General features: G+C 36.2%; 2 protein-coding genes across 5 annotated transcripts in view; one reads left to right on the top strand and one right to left on the bottom strand.

The window, feature by feature from the left end:
* Positions 1–16,332, top strand: part of Vav (Vav guanine nucleotide exchange factor) — a 215,129-nt gene extending 198,797 nt beyond the window's left edge. For 3 of the 4 annotated variants that reach the window (XM_073974037.1, XM_073974039.1, XM_073974040.1), the window contains 12 exons: positions 7,841–7,949; positions 8,141–8,308; positions 8,380–8,583; positions 9,903–10,022; positions 10,092–10,208; positions 10,290–10,672; positions 10,736–10,853; positions 10,921–11,048; positions 11,459–11,590; positions 11,669–11,821; positions 11,884–12,052; positions 15,705–16,332. In XM_073974037.1, the coding sequence (XP_073830138.1) occupies positions 7,841–7,949; positions 8,141–8,308; positions 8,380–8,583; positions 9,903–10,022; positions 10,092–10,208; positions 10,290–10,672; positions 10,736–10,853; positions 10,921–11,048; positions 11,459–11,590; positions 11,669–11,821; positions 11,884–12,052; positions 15,705–15,764 (1,861 nt within the window). In that variant the 3' untranslated portion in view covers positions 15,765–16,332. The remainder of the gene's footprint in view (positions 1–7,840; positions 7,950–8,140; positions 8,309–8,379; positions 8,584–9,902; positions 10,023–10,091; positions 10,209–10,289; positions 10,673–10,735; positions 10,854–10,920; positions 11,049–11,458; positions 11,591–11,668; positions 11,822–11,883; positions 12,053–15,704) is intronic. The other variant, XM_073974036.1, reaches the window with a different exon arrangement.
* On the bottom strand, positions 1,273–7,390 carry LOC141397592 (uncharacterized). Its single transcript, XM_073974051.1, has 4 exons — positions 6,968–7,390; positions 6,800–6,893; positions 6,642–6,735; positions 1,273–2,859 (listed from the first exon to the last, which is right to left on the bottom strand). Exons 1-4 carry the CDS (start codon positions 7,008–7,010, stop codon positions 1,501–1,503), a joined length of 1,590 nt encoding a protein of 529 aa, XP_073830152.1. The 5' UTR covers positions 7,011–7,390; the 3' UTR covers positions 1,273–1,500.
* Positions 16,333–16,553: the final 221 nt, after the last annotated feature.

Below are 16,553 nucleotides of genomic sequence, written 5' to 3'. Positions count from 1 at the left end.
TGTCAATTTCTTCATTTTTATGGGAAGATTGGGAGAAGAGGTATCCAATGATTCTTTGGAACTGAACTGTTCCGATAGGTACTTTTTATTTTACCTGCGGATCGTCATTTCATCTTCCAAAGTCATATTAATTTCGCTGAGATATGAATCCCAAATAAAGGTAAAAGGTCTATTAAGCCATGACCTTTTACCTCAATTGGGTAAGGAGGATTGATCCGCTACATTTTTGTCTTCACCGAAATTTGACTAAAGGTACGTACTATTGTGTGACCATAGGCTTTATTCATTCAAACATACGCGATGGGGAGAAGACGTATACCTCTCTACTTGGAACACACTGTCTTATCTATTTTTGCGAATAAGTCATAAATATCCAGGCCACATATCATGGGTACTTTTCTCTCCCACACAGACACACATTTTTTACTTTTCCCAACACCGAATGTAATATCTCTTACTTGTTAAAGCCATAAAAGAGAATGATTGCAAAATAGGCCCCTTGTCGTATGCCCAACCGATTGTGGACAACAACAAAAAGTTCCTTTTAACTAAATGTTCACAAAGGATTTTCCCCATTTATCCTTTTATGTTGTTCGTACTTTTTTAATCTGTTAACATTATTTCTTCTGTGCACTTGGCTTGTGTTACAATGATGATGATGGTAGCCATATCCCATAAAAATTACTTTGAAAACCGCCAAGCGGCTTTTAATTGTGGTGCCTTCCTGCCTTCTCTCTCCTCCTTTGCGGCTTCAAGTTTGCTAATGCAGCACGTTTGTTTTTATTCTACAAATAGTGGGGTTAATCAAATAAAACAAAAAATGGTTTTGTTGTTTTTATTTTTTGTTATTCCTACCTCCTCTTCCTCCCTTAACATTTAGCCCGTTGGCACAGAACGGCGGCGTCTAAGGAGCTGTTAAATGAAGTTTTTCCTCCACTTTTTTTGTTTATACGCTTTGTGGCATTTCTTGTTAAATCGTCTGTGTTAAGTGTGGAAAATGGTTTGGTGTAGGTGCCGAGCCTTTGACTGTTCAACATAAAAAAAAACAAACATTTAAACGTCATTAACTATTAAGAAGCCCAAAAGGACGTGGCCTGAGATGTTGCCAGCCAATTAATATCCGGAAGATGTTTAAACAAATTAAGAAAATTTGTGCTTAAAAGGACGTAATATATTTTAAAGCCAAAACAATTGCTACAACCTTGGAGAGTTTTGGTCCTTACAAACACGTTTGGTGGCTTGGTGATACAAAACATTTAAAATGCATTTGGGTTGCTTTAACAGTTTAGATAATTTATTATTATTTTTGTTTTAATTCTTTTAAACATTTGCCAGCAAAAAATTCTCTAAAATAAAATTTTCTCCTATTCGAATAATTAATTTTGTTGTTGTTTGATGTAAAAAATAAAGCCTTAAAATTTCATCATTTCTTTTTAACTTAAGTTTTTTGTTGATCAATATTTTCTTTGTGGTCTTTTAAAATTTACCAAAAAAATATACTTAATTATTCTTGGTGGTTGAAGGACGTGTTGTTCCTGCCATAATGTCATCTGTAGTGTCATTTCTGCCACCTTCATCAGTATCATCATTATTATCGGCTTCGGATTCGCTGCTTAGTATACGGCCCATACCCGTTGCCATTGATGACACCGTATCTATTAATGGCTGAACATCAACACTGGGATATTCAGTTTTAACTATTTGACCCACAACATTTAGCAAGGCATCAAAACGTTTCTCTAGGCGACGATTAAAACGGCGTTTGTGACGATAGTATTTGTCACGTTCGCTTGTTTTGTTGGCACCGCCGCTGCTACTAGTAGTGGCGTTGTTGTTGGCCATTGATGTTGGTGGAAGTAATACCGATGATGTTGATGTTGGATGATTTTGGTGTTGCGAATTATTTCTCTCCGAACTGGTAGAGGGCATTTCAGTCATGGAAAAGTTTTCCTGTTTTATAATGGTATTTGCAGCCTGAGATATATGCGAAATATTTTCAGCCTTAATTTCAAAGGTACGTGCATTTTCGGTGTGTAACTCGATATTCTCCATAACCGAGGGCAGAGAACTACTATCCAAAGATGATGTATGTTGTACATATTCTGTGCCCATTGATTCCTCACTAGTATCCATGAAATAATGTAATTGACGCTCTTCAATGGGAAATTTACGTAGCAGTGTACTACCGGCAGCAGCAGCTGCAGCTGCTACCACAGCTGACCTTTTTGAGTAGAAATCGTGATCGGTGTTACGGCCAAAGTTTTTATTAATGATGTCCTTGATGTCCCTATTGCCTTCACCACCAATCACTTCAAATTCTTCATTTGTATCGCTGCTAAACAACTGAATACCCTCAACTACATTTGGACCTGTGCCAGTAGCAGCAGCAGCAACTTGTAACAAAATTGTTGTATTATTTGGTATATTCTCCTTGGCACAGTCATTTTTGAATTTCATTAAAGATGATGATGTAGACGACGACCCTATATCTCGTGTCAAGGCCAATGATTTTACATCACCACGATGCGGGTGGTGGTGGTGTTGAAGGTCATGTGTCCTTGTTAAAGCTTGTAAGGCATCAGCCACACCGCCGCCACCTTCATCTTCCACGTGACCATCATCCAAATGTTTAGTTGCAATTGATTCATTATTCTCCTGCTCCTCTCCTCCACGATTGTTGTTGTGATTATAACCGGCATTGGCGGCAATTTTCTGTGTCACTGCATACGAATGAAGATTTGTTGTTTTGCGTGTCATAAACGCGTGTATAGCTTCAAAGAATTCCCATTCTTGATTAATACGTTGAATCATTTCAGCATGAATTGCTTTGTTCGTAGCAATGCCATCCAGACGTGTTTGCTACAAAAAAGGAAAGTAAAACAATTAATTAGCACAGCTACGATTCCATAGTTGTTTTGATACTGGTTTTTATTTTTTAGGGCAACAGAGGCCTTTTTTCTAAGAACCATGCTTTTCAGGGATTGTTTTACTTTGAAGCTTCATAATAAATACACCAGGTGTTTTTTATGAAGATCCCCAAAGTTATATCTCCATTTTAAAGAATTTTGCCATAGCACAAATTATTTTTTCATCTCTAATGAACACATAACTTGGAAGGATTGAAATAAATTTGGTAAATGAGTGTCACCGTGGTGTAATGGTAGACAACATTTAATACAGTCAAATTGGACATTGAAAAAGCAAACATTCCCACAAAGCTGAATGTTGGTGGAGAGCTAGGGTTTGCCATTAGAAGCAATGTCCTAAAGGTCCCCATCAATCCCATGTGTGCAAAAACAGTTAAAACTTAGGGATTTTTTCTTGAAAACGGTGGGTCAAATCAAAAAGTGACTAGAGCAAATATTGTAGACAAAAAAAATAATTTTTTCATTCATGAGATATAGCGGTTCTAAAAAACGCCTTATTTCTATGCACTTATAAGGGAAATACGAACATATTCAGGTGAAACGGCTAAAATAACCGGAGTAACCGGGTCTGTCCCCCAAAAATGTATATGTTTCCTTGAAGAGCGAAATTATACCTATCTTTAAAAAATTACAACAAAATCGGAGCGTGTTTAGTAAAGTTATTCCATGTTAGAGTAATTTTATGCAAAAATAGTTCATTTAACCCACATGTGACTCCTATTGAAAAGTCATAACGATCATGCTTGTAGACAATTTTTAAACCTACAACTTTTACTTGAGTCGATTTCTGATAGGCCTTACCGTTTTTGAGAAAAATAAACTGAATAAGGCTACCAAAATTACCTTTAATCCTGAATAACTTCGTTTGCACACATGGGATCGATGGGACTTTTAAGACGTTACTTCTAACGGCAAACCCTAACTTTCCACCAAAATTCAGCTTTTTGTGAATTTTTGCTATTTCCCCCTTATACGCATGTCTATTTTGATTAGACTACCAGAATAATACCATCAAAAGAAAATATGGGTGTATGTATGGGTTAAAGAAAACAACAAGAAGATTGTTTATCGCGGCCGTTTATACCAAACCGCGGAAAAATATTAAAACATTTGAGGCGGAGGTCATACATGTTCTATCCATTAAGAATCTAAAATACAAAACCATGTCAATTCATTGGAACCTTACTAAAACATTAATGTAAAATAACTTTTGTTCCTGAAATAAAAATCGGGATAGACTTCCAAACGTCATCTGGGCTGCCTCGACTTCTAACACGTTGCTCTGTTTTAGTACAATGAAGTCTCTATTGGATATCATTATTTTTATTAATATTATTGTTTTTTTTTTTTCAAAACTGAAATTAATATTTGTCTTGATAGATAAAATCGCTTACTACCTCAAAATTATACTTTCCAATTTTCATTTTTTTTTTTTTTTTTTTTGATACGACAAATCGATACCACGTATGGCGTTGAAATGCGAGAAAAGAGACGTGACCGATTTTGTTAACGAAAACAAAAACAAGTCAATTTCAAAAGAATTTTTGGCAATGATTGATGAAATATATCGAAAAATAACTAAAATAAGTTCACTACTTTTATTCATTTTTGGTCTATTCCCGAACCTGCAAGAATTTTTCCTTTATGCTATCGAAAAATATTAAAAATTTAGTAGATTCTTCCAGTACTGAAACAGACCATTTGGTATGACAAATTTCGTGTTTTTATCAGATGACAAATTTTCTATTGAAAATCTGTCACAGTCCTCGTATAACGGTTCAAGAAATGCCAATTTCTTAGTTCTTGTTCAAAATATGATTTGAAACTAATTATTTTACAACTAAAAAAATATTTTTTTTTAACTTTGTAAGACAACAAAATTGTCGTTGTAGTAAATGTTTCGTGATACCAAAAAATAAACCTACGACAACAACTACGCCAACGACTACAAAAACGTCTACGCCAAACAATTATTTTGTTTGTAAAAACTGTAGAGTTGGTTTTTCTTCTGGATTAAATATTTCTTACCAAAAGAATTTTTTAAAACTTGATATTTTTGCTTTTAAGTACGAATACATTCATAATACACGTCAACTTGCTATTTTGGATACGACTACGCTATCCGTAATAAGGCTGATTAATGTCGTCAGGAGTTGAGTGCTCACTCTTTTGTATGTAGTGTACCACTTCTTTTCAAATTCTCCATTCTTTCCCCAATAGGAATTGATGGTTAAAATGAATACCTATGCAACGAAATCATATTAAAGGCTGACATACATGAATAATCTTCCTCTCCACAACAAGATTTCTTTGTCCACACCCGAAGTAAGCTCGGGATTATGTGATATGCGTGGACGACATAAACATGCAATCGAATGTGACCCTATGGACCTTGGGATAGTTTTACTGATCGGAAATGTTCTTTAGTCAATTGGCACATTCAGTGGTCTGGTTCGTGGTCCATGTCTGATAAACAGTTTGGCAGTAAAATCGATTTAATAGGAGTTTACACTTTTATGATTGTCATCAACGATGAGACATAAAATCATCCGCCAACGTAACGATAGAAGGGGTCGTATACAGGAAATGTTAAACAGCAATTCGAGAACAGTCAGATTTACACAACGAATCTTCTTTTCTGCGCAGTGCTGTGGTGGTACCTCCTCCTGTGCATCGTAATACTTTTCCTCTTTGCGTTTACTTTCCGTCCGCATGACACGCTTCTTGTTGAAAATATTTTTCCCGAATATTTTGTATGTTTATACCAATGCTTCTCCTTGGGATCCTGAGTACAGCGATATATATTTCTCATATATTTACAGCTGATCAAGGCAGTATGAGTGGCTGGGCTTTGGTCGGGAATTTAACACTATCACTTATGGGCAGGGTCCAACACCGGATACATGGTTAAATATTCCTTTGGTTGAGAGGTCTTTGGCTTCCACCCTTGGACAGTTTCAAACACCGGCAAGGTGGAATCCACACCGTGGCATTACAATGATACCCATGTTGGTCGGCTGCAGAAACATCAAACAAAAATTTAGTAGTCTTCAGGATGACTTCTCTCAGAGAGCAAGTCTCCCATATCCCTTCGGAGATGTTATGTGGGTGTTGTATATATGTCTTTAGGACGCCAAGGACTATCTGCGTAAATATATGAAAATGATGCTCGCCCGGACCTCACAAATTCACTTCATATGTTTTAGTCATTTTTTTCACATGTTATCGTAAGCAGGGCGACCTGTTGAGTAGCTTTATTAGGTTATCTAGTTTACGTTTGAGGATGTGAAACATTGATGTCAGCTCATATACGTTGTCGTAACAACAAACCACGTTTACTGTCTCTTTTCCTATGCCAGCCGTTGTTTAACAAAGGGACATCACTCTCCTATCAAATTTCTCTTATTTATTGTGGACACCATTGATGTGAAACCATGTTTACCACTTGGAGACCTTTCGGTCCAGTGGGTTCGATCATTTGTATACAGACAGACACATAAGCTGACTTCCGAAACGTCAGTTGTTAGTTTCATGCATGAACACAAAGCAACTGACGTTTCGGAAGTCAGCCATATTATCCGTTTTTCAGTTGTTTATCTAATATGGAGCACAGTCACAATACAAACATTTTGTTACCGACCCTCCCTAATAATTTGTTGGCACATCAACAGTTGTTCATGTTCACAAAATGATTTTGTTGAGCTATCAAATTACCTTATACTGCTTATATCTGGTAAGCATATTGGACCATTGTTTTCGAACAAAAAACACATTGAAATCATCCAATTTAGCAACACTTAAAACTTTCCTAAAATTAAAAGAAAATATTTTTAGATATTTACACATGTAATTTATATATTAACCATACTTACTTCCAAGGCACTACACTGTTGCTGGGTTTACTATTGAACCAAGAATCATAATTAATGCGAGCCTCTACCAATTTTCGTTTTTGTTCAATTGTCCCTATTGTACAAAATAAGAAAATTAGTTTTATTTAAAACCGACATTTGGTGGAGGCATTACTACTATGTACTTACATTTCTTGGAGGCTCTGCGCTTGGCATATGAATGTAATTCCATGTTATTTTTCACGTCCTTCCGTCGTCCGTCGTTTGATTGTCTGCTGTTCCAAATACTGTTGACTGTTGCTTTGTTCTGATTGCAGTTCTTCTTTTCCAATGCTTGTTATGGGGACGATTTTTTGCTTTTTTACTTTTGATGTTTTTGCTTAGTAGACATTATCAATACTTTGTTTTTCTTTTTAATATATGTATGATTTGTTTATTTTGTACTTTTTTATTGATTTAATAGTGGAGAACATCAAATTTATTCCGTCGCCATCATTGCCGACAAGTGAATTTTGTTCTCATCTTTAATCTTTATCACATTTTTTCAATTTGAGGTTAATTTTTCAAATGAGTGTGTCGCGTTTTGGGTTGAGTATGTGGGAGAGCAAGTGTGTTCCTTCTCTTTATTCTGAGAATAATTTTTCATTTGTTTACATTTTGTTGTTTGTGTTTTCCAGCTAAAAATAATATTATGCTCTCTCGTAGAACAGCTGTTTATTCATTTATTCTCTTCTCTCCTGTATTTTCTTTATTATCTCTGTTAACTAGAGATGGCATTGCTTCGATTATATTTGTTTGTAGTTATCGATAACTAACATGTAATCGTTTTACCATATGTAGCTAGTTATTGGCGTTAACGTATATTTTATTTTAATTTATTAATAAATTTTTAACTATTTTCTTTATATATACAAATAATTTATTTTATATATTTTTTCTTTCTTTTCTTTTTATGTGAAAACAAAACCAAAAAATGTGATGCTTATATTTTATTTAACAACTTTTATGTTTCCCCACCATCATATATTGAATTTGTGTTCGTACCCACCAAAAATTATATAGTACCACCGATAATAATGCATGTAATGGTCATGTTGATGAACACATTAATACAAAAGAGGAAGAAGTCTATCAAGATTTATGTGCTTTACAAAGAACGAGTAGAAGTCAGGTATTATAATTTTGTTTTTTTATATATTTTCTCTTAGTTTTTTTGTTTCTTTCAAAATAGCACAAGCTTTTATTAAATATAAATATTTGTTGTAAGCATAAGAATATAGAGTGGCACGTTTATGTCCTTTGGTATTTGCAGTTCAACAGTTATATCAGATATTAATTAATTTGTATTTCCAATTTCCATAGATTACATCCGCCACTAGTTTTGAACAACGTGATTATGTTATACGGGAACTAATCGATACAGAATCAAATTATTTGGATGTTTTAAATGCTCTGAAAATGAAATTTATGGCACCATTGGAACGGTATCTTACACCTGATGATATTCGACAAATATTTCCACGAATAAAGGCAAGTTGAAGTGTTTAACATTTAATTGTTCTACAAATTGAAATAAAAATGAACACCTTATTTTATTACAGGAATTGGCTGATATCCACACAAAATTTTTGGATAAGCTTCGGGATTCTTTACAACCACATGCCAAAATGAAAATGGGTCAAGTATTTTTGGAATTTCGTGAACCATTCCTCATCTATGGTGAATATTGTTCATGTCTGTTGGGAGCTATTGATTTCCTGGCTGATATTTGTAAAAAGAATCAAATTATAGAGCAATTGGTGCAGGTAAATAGAAATACGTATAAATCCTTTTTAAGTCCTTAATTTTGAGAAAAAACGAGAACCCTTTTATCGCACTTCCCGTAAGGCAAAAATATAGGACTCGTACGAACCCTGAAGACCCAAGAGTTAAATAACATACTCTTGAAGTAAACAGACTAGTAGAGGAACGTAAGCGAAAAAAGTGGCTAGACGTGATAGGTTATATGTCTACACAGCTGACTAATTGCACTTCTTCCATCTGAGGAATATGAAGATATCAGCAGCTAAATTCACTGCCACACTGTTCACCACCAGGACGGCTGAAATGAGGCCTGGTTCTGAACACTAATTTAACCCAAGATATTTGGGTGTAACGTTTGACAGCATGTTAAAGTTGTCCGCGCAAGCCACAGCTATTAGCAACAAGATCAAAAGTAGGAACAAAGTTCTCATATCGCTGACAAAGAAACCTTGTTGACCGCTTAAAAAGCAATAGGCCGGTCTGTGATAAGCTATGCGGCGCCACTGTGGTATGCAATTGTTAGCGCAATTCAGTAGAAGAATATTCAAACCTGCCAGTATACCGCCCTGAGGACTGCAACAGGATGGCTCCTCATGACACCAGTGGACCATCTTCATCAACACCGAAATATATTGTCGATGCATTATTTGAAAGACTTCTTCCACCCAGGCACGTAAGGAGAGATCTTCAGGATTTGGAGAGAGGTCCAAAGGTATAAGCGAGAGGCTCTAGCCTATAAGGCGGGTTTGAATAGGATTCACAGCGGTGCAGTTGCGCAGGCAATACAAAGATACAGTGTGAATGCCGTAGTCGGAGACCATTCCCCATCCATAGCAGTAGTAGAACGACAGCTGCCAAGGCAAACACGAGCGGTTTTGTCCACTTCAGATCCGGACCATGTAGCCGTGTCAATTCATATTGGGCCCCAATTGATAGCACGATAACCAACACATACCCCGCATATGAATGGGAACCGCACGACATGTTGTTTTTTTTTTAGCTGCCGAGCTAACCCCGCTCACTTGTCTCCAGTTTCTTTATGGACGCAGCTAGTCCAGGTTGCAGATTTGTTGAATCTGGATACAGAGAACCAGATGACTGAATAAAATATACAAAACAACATATTAGCATCGCTATAACAACTAGCCTTTCTGTCACCAACATTCTATTTTAATTACAAATTAAAAACCAGGAATTATTACGGGAATACACATTTCGCCATTGGGAATTCATCCTATTTTTATTTTAAGTGCTATTAAAAGCTAGGTTAATCTTAGTAATGCTTTTATTATTAATATTTAATTATATATTTTTATTCCAGCAATGTGAACGTGAATATAATGTGGGCAAATTGCAATTAAGGGACATTTTATCAGTACCCATGCAGCGTATCTTAAAATACCATTTACTATTAGACAAATTAGTTAAGGAAACATCACCGGTTAGTAGCAATATTTTAAATTCAATAATTTATTATTAATAAATCCCTTTATCTCTCTATATGTTTAAGGCCCATGAAGACTATCGTTCCCTAGAAAGAGCTAAAGAGGCCATGATTGATGTATCGCAATATATTAATGAAGTTAAAAGGGATTCCGATCATTTGGTTATTATACAAAAAGTTAAGGTAAGATTGATAAAAATAACTATGGCCTTTCACCTTTTGATATGTATGGTTTAATTCTTTTTTTGTTTATTTCCATTTTAGGACAGCATTGTTGATTTACATTTGTTACAAAACGGTAATGATCTACTACAATATGGTCGGCTACTGCTCGATGGTGAATTGCATATCAAGGCCCATGAAGATCAAAAAACCAAACTGCGTTACGCTTTTGTTTTCGATAAAATTCTAATTTTGGTTAAACCCGCACACATGAAAACCGGCGATATGCAATACACATTTCGTGATTCACACAATTTGGCTGAATATCAAGTCGAGCAGAGTCATTCGAGGCGTACCATTGGTCGTGATTCACGTTTTAAATATCAATTGCTGTTGGCACGTAAATCGGGCAAAACAGCATTTACATTATACTTGAAGTCAGAACCCGAACGTGATAAATGGCGTAAGGCATTAACTGAAGCAATGTGAGTGGTAGTAATTAGAATAGGTGTAAAATGTTTTTTAATTAAATCTATAAAATTTTGCAGGGAAAATTTGGATCCACCGGGTTGTCGTAACACGGACCACAAAATGGAAATTTTCACCTTTGATGCACCCACAACATGTCGACATTGTTCGAAATTTTTAAAAGGTCGTATACATCAGGTATGTATTGCTTACTTGTGGGTTGGTAGCCATGGCAATAATATGTTGTTTTTATTTCTTGTTTTAGGGCTATCGCTGTAAGGTCTGTGAAATTGCCGTACATAAAGGTTGCATATCATCAACAGGTCGCTGTAAACAAAATGTTGTTGCCATACCACCGCCAGTGTGTGATCGACAATTGGCCCAATTCAACTGGTGAGTTTATAAACAACACAACTCGGGAAGCTATTACATTTGATATCGAGTGATCCCCATTAATACTTTAATTTTCATTAAGATAGTTCCGGTCCATAATTTCATGAAAGAACTTTTATAAAAATATACGTTCTTAGATCGAGTCGAGTGGGGGTAGTGGTGAACTCGATCTGAGAATGACTTATTTTAATGACATTTCTCTAGTATGGACCGGAACTTAGTATTCATGTAAACAATTTCACAATGATAGACATTCAAATTCTGAAATAGGTCCTAGTCATTCTCGGGTACATACTATACATATTGAAATGGACAGAATATTCGGATAGCTACATTTTATGTTACTTACATTTCCACACGTCATATTTTGTTATATGCATGTATTTTCAAAATTATCTCTTCAATTTTAGGTTCGTTGGCAATATGGATAGAGAAACAGCCCAAGCTAGGCTGGAACATCGGCGAGTTGGCACATACTTATTGAGGGTGAGACCTCAAGGTGCCTCAAATCCCAAAGAAACTATGTATGCTCTAAGTTTAAAGTAAGTTGTTGAAAATACTCTTTCCTAAATTTCTTTAAAAAAAGTTCTCCATTCATAAATTTCTTTTCCATTTCATAGAACCGATGATAATGTCATTAAACATATGAAAATTAATCAAGATCATTCGGGTGATAGTATTGCGTATTGTCTCTCATCGAGGCGACATTTTAAGAATATTGTTGAATTAGTATCGTATTATGAACGTAACGATTTAGGTGAAAATTTTGCCGGGTAAGTGCCAATGTTTTTGTTTTTCTTTAATTTTTGCTAATAGTATTTGCTTTTGTTTTTAGTTTAAATCAATCCCTGCAATGGCCCTATCGCGAAGTCTTGGCAACCGCCATATATGATTTTGAACCCAAAGGCAATAATCAGCTGGCACTAAAAACTGGCTGCCAAGTTTTAGTAATAGGCAAAGATGGTGACAACAAAGGTTGGTGGCGGGGTAAAATTGGAGATACGGTAAGTTTGTTTTAACAGCGTTTTATTTAACTTGCTTTGGTGTCCGTTTAGTTCAAATCTAGTAACTCATTTTTAACACAGTTGCAGTTGACCAATCGAACTGATACTTTGCACACTTTTCAGATATGGATGACAGTACATGAATATAAACCAAAACCAATATGGGTCAAATTTTTCTTATAGCCCTCATATAGCGGTACCACCCAATTTAAAGTATTTTAAGGATTCTATCTTCATTTTTAGGCCGAATTGGCTGTAATTTGGCATTTGGGGTTCTCAATGGTACAGAAACTTCCCAACAAAAATTTTGGGCATAAGTCCAGGTTTTGGTATAGCCATTATATAATGGTACCACACAATTTCAGGCATTTTAAAGTTTTCATCCACATTTTCGGCCTAAATTGGCTATAATTAGATTATGTGGTTCTCGGTGGTCAAAAAATTTAATAACTGAAAAGTTAAAAATAAAAAATAATTAAAAAATTAAGTTACAGTATTTTATTTAAAAATGCACCTAAAACTAGAAAATAATTGTTCATGATGGAATCTCTCAAATAAAACGCTTGCATTTGAATTAAAAATTGTGACAAAATTAAACGGCAAGCGTTTTATTTGAGAGATTCCATCATGAACAATTATTTTCTAGTTTTAAGTGCATTTTTAAATAAAATACTGTAACTTAATTTTTTAATTATTTTTTTATTAAATTTTAATTATTTTACTCTAATAATTATAATAGATAAAAGTATTTATATTATTAATCTGTGTTATTGAGGCATCCTAATACTTCCCAACTTATTTTAACTTCTAAGATATATCGTTTATCGTTCCCTTTGTTACATCCAACAACAAAGTTAAACATTTGCCGTTAAGTGTGTTCATGCAAGCAGTCATTGTGGTTCTGATCACAATTTTTTCTTTAAGATAAAGCCAAAAACTGAAATGACTAGGGTTCTTCGATGCAGGATTGTCCGGGAACCACATAACTCCCGAGTTCCGGCAAGCGGCTGCCAACTCCGTTTACACAGGCTTGTATGCTTGCTCCGTATTCTTTTGGTCCGTGCCGGGACGGTTTTGGTGGACTTTAATACTGAGAACGCCCTTACTAGAATTAGGGAAGAATGTCACAGTTCGCCAGACATAAACATTGTGTCACATGGTCTGACAAATGACGTCTCCTGGCAACTCCTCGTTTCTCTTGGGTCAGATCATCTCCCCATAACTGTCTCCATCAACAGACAGCCCGATTTCATTACCTCTGAACGCCACACTTTCATCAATCATGGGTAGTAGAAAGGACGTTCCGAGACATCTTCAATGGTACATCCGCTCGCCATATACCTGCTAGTCGAATACCCGAAGTGAGAGTTTCCCCGCAGAGGCGACGGGATTAGCAAATGAGCGTGATGATCTTCGTCGTGCCAACCACAGTGACCCCACAGTTTGGAAGCTCGCTCTGAAAGTTAACAGCTTGAGCATATGTGGCTAAACCATCTGAAGAGTTGTATCATTGGAGCCGGAATAAGTGTATTGTGGGCAACGGGCCCTTATGTAATCTCCATGGTAACGCTGAAACAGGTGGATGTGCCGGGAGTCAAGTATCTCACTAAAGTTTTCAACCTGTTGCTAGCCATCCACATGAAGTCTGAAAAATTGGCAGGGTGAACCCGCTATTGCTGCCAGGAAAGGATGTCAGCAAAGGTGAATCGTACAGACCAAAATTGCCGACAGCGCTGCTCATCATTTTCACACAGGCGAGGACTCTTTCGGAGCAAGCCGTGTGGTAGAACAGTGATGGTGGCGCCCGACTTATCAAAAGTCTTTGATACTGTCAAGCACAACACGCTGTTTGGGGGCATCGAGCAGACTACCCTCTGGCCAAGTTTGAAACGTTGGATAATCAATTATATGTGTGAACGCCAGTCGCAGGTAGAGATTTAGGAACAAGAAGTCCAAGCCCCGTGGCGTGAAAAAGGGAGTTACTAAAGGTGGGGTGATATCTCCGAAACTGTTTAACTTCGACCTCTCCTCTATTCCACCCACTCCAGGCGGCATTGAGATCGTAATATATGCGGAAGATTGGATGATCTTGGCGTCAGGTAACTTCGCTGCTGTCATTTGTGAAAGGCTGAACTCCTCTTTGACTGATCTTATCACCTTTTTCCACGCAAGGAATATGCCACTCTCTTCACCACATGGACTGCAGAGCACTGAATTGAATGGCATGGTCGATAGTAGAAGAATTCCGAGCACCAACTACCCCAAGATTCTAGGGATCACATTCAACAGCATGTTCACGTAGTCCGTATGCTACAAGCTGACATGTATGAACAAGGTCCTTAAGTCCGTAGCCGGCAGCACATGGGGTGCAGATAAAGAAATCTTGTTCAGCACATTTAACGCGATTGGTAGGTCTGTGGTAAGATATGTGGCGCCAGTTTGGTCCTTGAATATAAGTGCAACGCGATTGAAAAATATGCAAACTTTTGAGAATGCCGCCCTAAGAACTGCAACATGGTGCCTACTCATGTCTTCAGTGGACTCTCTAAATAAGGAGACAAAGATTCTTCCAGTACAGCAAAACAATGGCATGCTTTCGTTACATTATTTGCTATCCTAATCACCATATGCCGGATAGGACCCCCACCCAGGCATGTCAGGCGGGATCTTCGTGATCTAGAAAGAGTGGTCCAACGTTACAAGAGAGAACCCCTAGATCAACAAGGCTATCAAGCAGTTTTAAATAGCATTCACACAGATGCAGTCACAGATGCCATAAACAACAATCGTGAGAATGCTGTACTCGGAGAACATCCCCTTCTATCGCAGCTGAGGAGCGTCAGCTGCCACGAAAAACCAGAGTAGTTTTGGCTCAACTACGCTCGGGAGCCCTCTATCTACCAGTATGCAGCACAGGCCCGCACGACATTCTGTACCTATTCAACTGCCCTACCAAACAACTCCAGTAGCTTTGTGGCTACAAACTATAGAAGCAGCCACATTTGTTGAACTGGGGATGGACCAAGAGCCAGATCAAGCAGAAAAACAAACTTATAAACATAAAATAAGGACACTGTTACAACAAAAACAAGAGTTCTACCCTCCAAATACGAAACAATCCATCTACCAAACGAAGATAAAAATCTGAAAATGAATTTCAATTTGTCAAGTAAAAGAGCATGGTTAATTGAATCATATGCCTTTGACAAGCCAAATCCCAATAACAAGCCAACATCAGAGGAATGAAAGGCACCCCATATCATATCAGATAGACACTTTAAGAGGGTCTTTGTATTACACCGCTGTAGAAATCCAAACTGAGAACTACTGACGATCGTTGGGCAAATTTACAACAGCATCCTTAATAACATGCTCAACCACCAATGATATAGCAGGCAGAATACTAATTCGATTTTGAAGGGATTTGTTTTTTTTTTTTTTTTTTGGTATTTGGACCCCCGTAAGTAAAATACAGCCTCAATAGTTTTCGCGGACAAGCCCTTTATTTTTTCAAATTACATTTCTAGAGGAGAACTTCTTTCCTTTATTAGATATTCATATTCCATGTTTTCTATTTCTATCCAGGGTACACTTCTACTTTCTTTTTCAGAGATTTTTATATTCTACGTTTTTTACTCCTTTTCCTTTTCAGGTTGGCTACTTCCCCAAAGAATACGTGCAGGAGCATCCACCCACAAATGATGAACTTTGATATTATAATTATGAAATCGATTTTTCCCGCAGTAAATTAGAACGTTCTCGACTAATGAGAAATTCACTAACAATGAATCTTTGTAAAGAAATATCGCTAGATCTTGAACAAGATGTACCAGCAACACCACCGTATAGACAACTAACTTTAGCTGGACAGTTTGAACAGAAATTGCAATTACCGCAAGAGGAGCAACATGAGCATATACAAGGAGCAGATGCAAAGACACAACAGCAACAACAGATTATTGTTACCGAGGGTCAGTAAGTTACTTTTTTTCTCTCATTTTTTCAATAATGTAATAATTCAGTGTAGTGAGTGAGGGTGGTGATAGGTAGATAGTGAATTTTGAAAATTTGAAAGTTAAACAAAAAATCTGCGATTTCCTGATTATTTACGAGGATGAGTTATGTTTCTAAATATTACCACCCAATAGAAGAACACTTTTCGAGAGAATAAATATAAAAATTAAAAACTATATTAAAATACCATTGTTTAAGAAAATATCAAAAATGTAAATTTTTAAAAATATTAAGATTTTTATTAGGTTTTATGCGCAAAGAAGAAATGGTTTTTGTTGAAAAATAGTTCAAAGTCAATATTTTGTTATATTAAAGTTAATTTTATTTGTTACAAAAAGTGCCAATATACATTATATACACAAACACGTAATTATACAATATATAAATTAATATTTTTTTAATTAATTAATATATTTTTGTCTTAGAATTTTTTTCTTGCAAAAGAAAAGTTAAAAGGGTTTCTGTTTTGTTAGAGGTTTTATATTTA

This window comes from Musca autumnalis, unplaced genomic scaffold (assembly GCF_047663935.1).
Source record: "Musca autumnalis isolate F117 unplaced genomic scaffold, ASM4766393v1 scaffold_3, whole genome shotgun sequence".
NCBI classification, from domain to species: domain Eukaryota; kingdom Metazoa; phylum Arthropoda; class Insecta; order Diptera; family Muscidae; genus Musca; species Musca autumnalis.
Note: the sequence above shows the minus strand (reverse complement) of the source record. Positions and strands in the feature narration are given on the sequence as shown.